This window comes from Phasianus colchicus, chromosome 9 (assembly GCF_987193195.1).
Source record: "Phasianus colchicus chromosome 9, bPhaCol1.hap1.1, whole genome shotgun sequence".
NCBI lineage: Eukaryota > Metazoa > Chordata > Aves > Galliformes > Phasianidae > Phasianus > Phasianus colchicus.
Genome location: NC_143444.1, coordinates 15,971,531 through 15,980,774, shown reverse-complemented (window position 1 = coordinate 15,980,774; position 9,244 = coordinate 15,971,531). Strand labels below are relative to the sequence as shown.

The following is a 9,244-nucleotide window of genomic DNA, read 5'->3' as shown; positions in this document are numbered from 1 at the left end:
TCCAGCCGAACGCCAGCTGCCCTGACCAGCGCACGCTGCCGCCGCCCGCCCGCTACGGCTCCCTGGCGGCGCAGGGGGGCTCAGCCCGCCTTCCCGCTCCGCCCGCAGCGTGGCGCTGTGCCGGACGGGCCGCCTCCTACCGGCGGCAGCCCGCGGCAGAGCCGGCCCGCCGCGCCGCCTGAGGGAACGGCCCGCGCACGGCGGCGCCCCCGCGGTGGGCGGGAGCGGCTGTTGCGCAGGCGCAGGGCGGGGCGGGCCGGCGCTCTCGCGAGGCGCGCTTCTGCGGGGTCGCCGGGGGGCGCGGGCCGGGCAGAGGTGACCGCGGGGGTGGTGAAGCGAAGCGACTCGACGCGGGAAGCGGCGGTAGCAGCGGTGGGGCGCGGGCCGTGGCGCCGGGCCCGGCCCGGCCCCTATTGGCGAAGGGGGGCGGGCCTGACCTTGCCTGCGGGTGAGTGCGGTCGCGGTGCGTGTTACCGCTCGCGGTGCGTGTTACGGGTCGCGGAGCGCTTCCTGCAGCGAGGCGAGGCCCGGGGCCGCCGCTCGGAGCCGGGGAAGGGGCGCGAGCGGAGCGTCCCTCCTGTCCGCCGCTGTGCGCGCTGTGCAGGCCTTGGCCGTGGGTTTTTATGGCTCACAGTGGTTTTTAAGCAGTTTGTGGTTCCGCGGTATAGCTGCATGTGCGTTCGCTGTAGTGAGTAATGAACATAAGTTTGCTTTACAGGCATTTGCTTTTTTCTTTTCTTTAGAAACTTGAACTGAAAAGCCTAATTTCAGCAGCCATGGGTCTGTCTGCATCCGCCCCAGCGGCCACAGCTCAGTCAGCAGCCGAGCCTTCCAAACAGCACCAGGCAGCCTCTCCACCTTCGGAATGCCCCATGCACCGGCAGAAAATGAGAGGTAACTGTGCTCAAAAGCTAGTGAAGTTAGCTCCTTGCACTGAAAGCTCAAAGGTGTTTGTCAGGAAAGAAAAACAACTGCATTAAGAACTTGAGCCTGTCCCCCACCCAGGGTGTCTTGCAGGTAGCAGTTGGTGACAAGAACTCAGCTGTTCCCCTGAGGAGGTGGCTGCTGCAGAACCCGTGGGTGCTCCTGCTCAGCTTTCCCCACAGGGGTCCTGCAGGGCTTTGGGGCACATCCATGTGCGGCCAGATTGGTGCCCATGCCCCTTTGGGGGTGGTCAGTGGGAGCAGATGGCTGTGCATCAGGGTAGGGGCAGCAGAAGGGTGCGATGAGGTCAGTGTCTGGGGAAGGACATGTCAGCTCTTTGTTGGCAGAATGATCACAAGTTGGATTCGCATTGCTTTGGAAATCTTGGTGACAAACAGCTTGGTGTAGCAGCAAGTCATGGAGCAGGGTGTAAGCATTCAGGGGCTGTGTGAGAAGCTTAGGTTTGAGCATGGTGTTGAGTGCTAAAACAGGCAAGACAAAAATATTTACAAAAATTGGAAAGTGTTCTAAAACTCAAAAAGTGAAATAGCATTCTTGTATTTACATTAGTATTTGATGAACTGTTTTCCATCTCTTGTCATGTTTCAGAGACTTCATTTTGTAACAAAACATATAATGCTTTTTCCTATATTTTAGGTTGTCCAATGCACATGAAGACTTCTGACCGTAGGGATGAGAACACAGACAATGTTCCTGCACATCAGGAAAGAGCATATGAATATGTAGCATGTCCTGTGAAGTCTGGGACATCTCAAGCAAATGATGACATAGATCCTAGCAATATGGTAACTTTCACTTGGTTCAGATGTTTTCTTCAGTCTCGTTTCTTCTGAAACACCAAAGATGTAAATACTGATGCTGTGTAAAATGGGAACTCAGTGGCAAATAATGTTCTTTTTTTTCCATTTTAAAACTGCTTTTTCTGATTGTTTATCCAAATATTTTTGGATATTTAATTTTTTAATTTAATTTAAGCTAATGTAAGATTGAAGACTCTCTTCTTCAAAGTTGAATCATTTTTGATAAAAAGTGATTTTACAGTTTGTAAATACTTTATGCCATGTATTTCTGTTTGTTACATACAAGCATGGTTCTTAAGTTACATCAGTGGTTTCTAGGTTCTGTACAATAGTGGTATGGTAAGTTCTCATTCAGGTCTTTCTGACATTTCCTCTGATTACAAGAAGAGTGCAGATTTGAAAGTTGAAGTTTAGACAAAAGGTGTCTTTTGGTCTTTAGCTGACAAACTTACACAAAACATTTTGTTGCAAAAAAGAAAGGTGACCTCAGTGGATTTAATGTGAAGGCTGAACTTCTTGATCTTGGCTGCTTAATTATTGCTTTATTTTTTCTCAACTACTTAATTTCTAGTTTGTTTTTGCTTTTATTGTTCAGGTGATTCTCTGTGTTTTCTAGATGCCTCCTCCTAATCAGTTGCCATCTCCAGATCAACCATTTCCATTGTCGACTGTTAGAGAAGAATCTTCCATTCCTAGGGCACACTCTGACAAGAAATGGGTCTACCCTTCAGAACAGATGTTTTGGAATGCTATGCTAAGAAAAGGGTAAATACACTGAATTTTCAGCTGAAGTCTTCATGAGCCTGGGATTTTTGAAATAGCATCATTAGTTATTATTCATAGATGCTATTTTAGAGTTTCAAGCAGGAAGCAATTAACTTTCATTTGTAAAAAAATACTGCTTTAAAAAAAAACAACCTTTAACATCACGTGTGAGCTGATCTCAGACTGTCCTCCCCCATCATCAGCAAGGTGGCTGAGAATGTCAAGGCAGCTGTTACTAACTCAGAAAATTTTCTTTGAAGTCACTGCACAGGTGCAAAAAGACTTTGTATGACTACCTACCTTCAAATGCAAGAGGCTTCAGTCTAATCCTATAAACTGATAGTAAAAATTCTGTGAATGCAAGGGCGTTCATTTGGCTCTGTAATGCTGCTAAAAATTTGAAAATTAAAATTGTTTGACTTGTAGATGTTTTCTGTCTAAACAGAACTTCAGTGTAGGCAAGATTGAACTGAATGATAGATGATTCATTGGCCTAAAAAAAATCTCTGCTGCTGTTTCTGCATTTCTTTGTATTTATTTGTGTGTCATTCTGAAACATATCAACTTTAAATGCAGTTACTATTAAAACAGTAGTGATTCTTTGATACTACTTTTTGATGCTAGAGTCAATATATCTTGAGCAGTTTATATTGAACACAAATTTTTAACCTGTAAATGCTTTAATGTATTCAATTTTATGCCTGTTGGAAAGGAAGCACAGTCACAGTGCAGAATCAGAGAGATTGAAGGTGTTTCAAAGTGTATGCAAAATGTATTAAGCAGGACTTTTGTGCATTAAGAACGCAAGTGGGATTTTTCCTGAGCATTTTTACAAATACTGTGGATGTGCCATTGTTTGCACATCCTGATAACTTTCTGATCCAGTTAAGCTGTTAATTTAGCTAGCTTTAAGTTGATCTCTGTGATGATAACTTCAAAAACTATCTGTTTATGCAGAAAATAAAGAAAATTCTCAGGATGCTTTAGCAGATGAGCCAGAAGTTTCCATTCTTGCTTTGTGTCTTTGCATAAACACTTAAATCTGTTGATTCAATGTCCATCCAATCGAGTAAGGAATATGGAGGAGTTACACAGTAATACTTGTCTTATTTTTTAGGTGGAGGTGGAAAGATGATGACATAACAAGTGAAGATATGACTAACATCATTAAGATTCACAATCAAAATAATGAGCAAGCTTGGAAGGAGATTTTGAAGTGGGAAGCTCTTCATGCTATGTATGTACACGTGAAATGAGAAGCAAATCGTTTGGTTTAGCATTTGCTTTTGTAATTGTTTCAAAGTAGACTTTGTAGTTTTCATAAAAATATTCTGGTGTTGATACATTTCAAAAGTCATGGTCTTCTATGATCTCCCATTTTGATAATCGGGGAGGAAGATTAAACAGCAGGGATGACTAGAACTGAATAATTACACAGACAAAACGGATCAGCCGTCTAGTGGTGTGGCACATTATGTGGACTTGGAGGAAAAAAACATCTTAGTGTATGTATTTGAAGATTACTTTATTTCCATCTTTGTTATGAAAAAGGAGAGGGACAAATTTTCTTTTAAGAGGAACTTGTGTCACTTTCAGTATAGTCCTTGTTCCTAGAAGACACAGACTAGTTAAAGATGATGTATCTAGAAATCGTCCTCTGAAATTCCATGACCTTTGTTGCAGAGTGGTATCTTTTATGATTTTCTGTTATTTAACTGTTTTCACTTCTGTAACCTGTTACATTTGCAGATAACTTCTTTAGAACAATGCTATTATGGAGCATATCATGGATACCTTATTGTACTGGCAGAAAGTGCTGTCAAAATGGGCACTTTTCAAACCTTTAAAAAAAAAAAAAAAAGCTGTCTTAGATGACTGTAGTTACATTTTTTACTGTTACTATTTCCCCTACTCCATTTCTCTATCAGTAAAACAAATTATTTTAGTGGTGTGTAGGGGAACTTTTAGGTCAGGGCTTGAACTGGTGATTGAGCATCTGATGAAGGGGTGTGGCTGTTCCAGAGAGCACAGGCAAATTGTTTGCAGCTGTGCTCCCTGTGTGACTAGAAGGGGTGGACTTGCTCTGGGCTCACAGAGGGGCCAGCTGCTGAAGGGAGAGCATCTCTTGGTCTTAGGTTGCTTCCTGATACGGAGTGCAGCATAGCCAGAGGGCTTCTTTACCAGTTGGGTGAGGTCAACTCTTCTTTCTTTATGCGACTGCTGGTCTACCTGCAAATACTTTGCTTGGTATCACTAAGAACCTGTCAGAAGCAATTTTCCTTAGCGAGCAGAATGTGGTGTGAACAGTTAAAATTAGACTTTGTTTCAAAAAGTAGAAACTATTATCTCTGTTCTAATTGTGTCTGTAGGGAATGTCCGTGTGGACCGTCCCTGATGCGGTTTGGAGGCAAAGCAAAGGAGTATTCACCAAGAGCCAGAATACGTTCATGGATGGGGTACGTTGGCATGAAAACAGGACTTCTGGTCAAGACGAAAGGTAGAGAGGCATGTCTGGAGATGCAGTGTAGAAGTAATTTAGAGATGATACAAAAGTAGAATTGCAAGTTATAATCACCAGACGATGCACGTAATGGTAGGGAATCTTATTCCCAGAATGTGAATAAATAAATCTTGCTTCCACTCCCTCTCCCAGGTTCATAATACCTATCCGTTAAGTTGCACTGTTATCTATCTTTCCAGATATGAACTTCCCTTTGACAGACATGATTGGATTGTTGACCGATGTGGAAAAGAAGTGCGATATGTTATCGATTACTATGACGGTGGTGCAGTAGATAAGAACTACCAGTTCACTATCCTGGATGTTCGTCCTGCATTTGATTCTCTGTCGGCTGTGTGGGACAGGATGAAGGTAGCCTGGTGGCGTTGGACTTCTTAACTACTCTTGTTATGCGTGATCAAAAAGTAAACCACTTATCTCTGAGGTTTGAGGGTATGTGACAGTAGGACGTGAAATAGAAGTTCAGTAAAACTGTGACTGTTTTCAACACCACGGTTCTTTAGGGGGGGCATGACGAGGGTGAAGAAATGCATTGTGAAGTATACCAATGCTTTATGATGCTATAAATTATATAATAAAAGTACAGAAGCAAAAACATGTATCTTAATTTTCTTAAGACCTGGGAAATCTTTTATTCTGTTACAAATCTTGCATAAGATTTCCTTCTTTCATTTCATGCCTTTGGTGCTCTACCAAATACATTTTGTTGTAGTTTTGAACACTACTTAAAAAATAGTGAAAACTGGAAGTTTCATGAATGGTTGCCCTTGGTTACAGTATTAGCATACACAGATGATAAAGCATAGAAGTTGTGGACTGTTACAAACTGCATGTTTTCCTAAGTATTGAAAACTACATGCTTGTTTTTACATGGGCACTTTACCCGTTTAAATACGTTTCCTCAGAAAATTTCAGTCAAATCTATTCTGTTAAAGAAAAATGAGTATTGTAGTGAGTATTTCTAAAAGTGTGTTCAGTTGGAAATGTGGAGAGTATACTTAAACCTTAATTAGCAGTTTCTCTTTGAACAGAAGAACAGCTGATTGTTAGAGGCAGGAAATGAATGTGTCGGCTTCTCTTAAAACACCACTTCTCAAAGGAAGTAAGGTTGATGTCTAATGAGTATTTATTTAATCATTTAAAAAGTTTGTTTTCTGATGTAAGAAAGTTGTATTCTTTTTGCTGCACTTGCGTGTTTTTTCTGTCTTTATTGTATCTTCTCTTGTATTCAGGACAGAAACTTTTATTTAAAGAATGTGTCTGGCAGTGCATCTGGATTTTCATCATAGTTTCATCACCTGTAGTGTAGTATTTCTTAATTCCTTTTAAAATATATATAACAGTTGCACAGAGGTGTATGACTACATAGTCATAACACGTTCCTTCATAGCAGTAATAGCGAGGTGTGGTACAGAGATACATAACTTGGCTAAAAAGGTATCCAAAGTGCAAGTAAATACTTTGCAAGTAAGTAAGGTTGAGTTGAGTGTTTTTTGAGAGTGATGCTTGTTAATTCTGTGTGGCTGAACTGAGTGATGTTTATGCTTAATATGGAAAATAATTTTTTTTTTTCCTTTTTTTAAAGTCCTACTGTAATAGCTTTAAACTTGCATGGCTTGGTAAATTTCGGTTGCCACATACATGAAATTATGTTCCTCCCTCCCTTTCAGCATACAGTACTGTTGAGGATAAGTCCTCTGTGCAGAAGACTTGAGAAAACTACAATATGGTATTTGGTTATTCTTTCTGTTCTCAAGTCAGAATTTCTTCTTGTAACTTTAACTGGCAGCCAGCTGTACTTTAATTTTCTGAAAGTGGTTATTTTTCACTGATAACAGAAGCTTCTTTTTGTTTTCTCTCAAGGGGAGAACACCTTAGTACTTCAGTAAAGTAACTCTTCTCAATTAAGAAAATAGGCAGGGAATCTTCCGTGATTCTTGGTACTAATGGAGACTAATTACTACCACTTAAAGGCAACTATCTGTAGGGTCAGAATAAAACTTACCCAGAAGTCCAGAATCCTAAGAAATAACTCCTACTTTTACCTGTTTCCAATTTCCTATTACTTTTCCCCTTTTTTCAGCGATTCATACGTGTGTGTGTGTGTGTGTGTGTGTGTGTGTGTGTGTGTGTGTGTTAATGAGAACAGTTTAGAGCAAGAAAACCCAAGCCTCAGTCTGAGTAGATATAAGAAGTGTCTGACAGTAAAAGAGCTACTTCTTCCAGTTCTAATAGAAAAGACAGAAGATTGCTGCTTTTTGAGGTGGGCTTTTTGAGTTTTATGTATGTGTTTGGTAACTTGATCTACGCACAATGAAGAGTGCTTTGGAAAATGACTAGTCTGCACTGTTGGTTTTGGAAACTTGACATTAAGTGTGTTATGAAAACTGTAATTGCTACTAAATCTGGTAGAAGATGTTTCATGCTGCTCCATGAATTTGCTGTATTCTGTTTCATCTTTCCTAGATTCAGAATTGTTCTTTTCTGTGCTGTTTTGTCATTCAAACAAAAAGGAGACTCAAATAAATATACTTTTCTTAACTTTGGTATTTGTGATCACATTTCTAGTTCTAAGAATTGTTAATATGAGCTCTTGCATGGGCCAAATGAGATATCTGTTTCATTGGCCTAAAAAAGTTATCTTTGAATATACGTTACTCATATTTAGGTAAAGACAGAATCAAAAAGTAAGGACTAATTTAAGCGTTAGCCAGCCAAACCTGCAGGTTTCAGAATAAGAACATATGACAACAAATATTTTCATCCTCCGTCCAGCTAACTTCTGCAGAATGGAAGGTTTTAGTTTTTTAAAGTAATCATTAGAAATTAATTAAGTTTATATTCTACAAGCAGTGAGGCTTAAGGAAATCTGCAATTTTCTGGTTTAGGTTGTCTATAGTTCACCTGTGTTCTGCTTTACCATGTCCAAGCTTTCCTTCACCTGTTGTATTTGGTTCTTGCATTTAAAACAGCTGGTCTGCAGTTGAAAATGTGTTCGTCAAAGATACTGTGTTTAGAAACTGCAATCTCTGTGGCTCTTTCATGATCAGTGGAAAAGGACTCTGGCATAGCACTCCAGCTGTAATCAAGTCTTGGGTAATGTGCATGTAGCCAAGAGTAATGTTGATCCTCCTGGAGTATGAGACTGATTCAGCTCCTCTGGCCTCTTGCCATTGCATTGCTTCAGGTGGCTGCCCTGCAGTTAGAGTGCCCGGCACTGTGCTGCCAATCCAGAGGAACACCAAATGTGCCTGCTGGGCCTACTATGCTTTCCCTGCTAAGTGATGGCCTAGTTCTCTGTTTTTCTACGTTGTGTGCTCTTAGCATCTGGTCAACATGAATGCCTTGTTACTAGCATTAATTCACAGCCTTGTGGAGGGATACCTGTAGTTCCTTGATGCATGGAGTCATTGTGATATTTTGCCACTGTGTAGTATTAGGCAGTTTGGAAGAGGGGAGGTATCTCTTATCACCTTTTTCTCCCCCCTCCTCTAGAAATAACTTTCTCCTTTTCAGTATTATGTCGAAAGTCCTAACTCCTTTTCTTCATCCAAGCCCTAGAATTTCTGCCCTGTTTAGCTGTAGAAGAAAGGGATTATATTGCTGATAAAAAGATATGTGTCCATTGTTCATTTCTGATATATATATATATATATATATATATATATATATATATATATATATTTTTACTGCCAAAGCTAAGTGTTCTGGGTTACCATTTTTAAGTTGTCATGTGAAAGAAATATGTTAGTTTAGCGTGAAGGGGGACAGTAATGACAATTATATAATGTATTCACTCTCTGGACTTCAGTGTGCTCTGTAAACAGCTATTGAAAGACAGACTTTAGCCTGTGAATATTGTTATGTCTCCAGAAGGCTTGAGAGTAGCCAAGGATCTTTCAGTGCTCTGAAAATGATCATAGTCTGTCATCTCAAAGAATCTTAATTTCTTTAATGAATGTAACAGCTGCATCTATTTAGTCTTAATCCTTGCACATCAAACTCTACAAAACCTTGCAGAATACTAGTCCTGACTCCAAACTCAGATGTGTTCTCTTGAGCACATGTGCAGAGATGACTTATTTACTGCTCCAAATGGTTGTGCTGGTTCCAGCAGGAGCTGCTCACAAGACATGTTTGCAGCATGTGTGCATATGTTTATAAATAGACTCTGAATGGACCAGATTTTCAAAGAGTAGTATAAATATAAGTG

The 9,244-nt window shown here is 40.7% G+C and overlaps 1 protein-coding gene across 4 annotated transcripts; it reads left to right on the top strand.

The window, feature by feature from the left end:
• The first annotated feature begins 230 nt into the window (after positions 1-230).
• Positions 231-7,572, top strand: HCCS (holocytochrome c synthase). 4 transcript variants are annotated; one of them, XM_031614777.2, is made up of 7 exons: positions 231-315; positions 744-894; positions 1,582-1,730; positions 2,362-2,510; positions 3,628-3,747; positions 4,880-4,966; positions 5,211-7,572. In XM_031614777.2, the coding sequence occupies exons 2-7, from the start codon at positions 777-779 to the stop codon at positions 5,407-5,409; spliced, it is 822 nt and encodes a 273-aa protein (XP_031470637.1). In that variant the 5' UTR covers positions 231-315; positions 744-776; the 3' UTR covers positions 5,410-7,572. The 4 variants fall into 4 exon arrangements, with proteins under 4 accessions (XP_031470637.1, XP_031470636.1, XP_031470638.1 ...); XM_031614776.2 differs by having other exon boundaries at positions 309-448; XM_031614778.2 differs by having other exon boundaries at positions 309-448; positions 4,880-5,007.
• The last annotated feature ends 1,672 nt before the right edge of the window (positions 7,573-9,244 follow it).

Bases quoted from the DNA above. Each gene is read 5' to 3' on its own strand.
- HCCS (XM_031614777.2), top strand. From the start codon at position 777: ATGGGTCTGTCTGCATCCGCCCCAGCGGCCACAGCTCAGTCAGCAGCC. The intron at 3,748-4,879 runs GTATGTACACGT...TTGTGTCTGTAG, and splicing joins TGGGAAGCTCTTCATGCTAT to GGAATGTCCGTGTGGACCGT. The intron at 4,967-5,210 runs GTACGTTGGCAT...CTATCTTTCCAG, and splicing joins AGAATACGTTCATGGATGGG to ATATGAACTTCCCTTTGACA.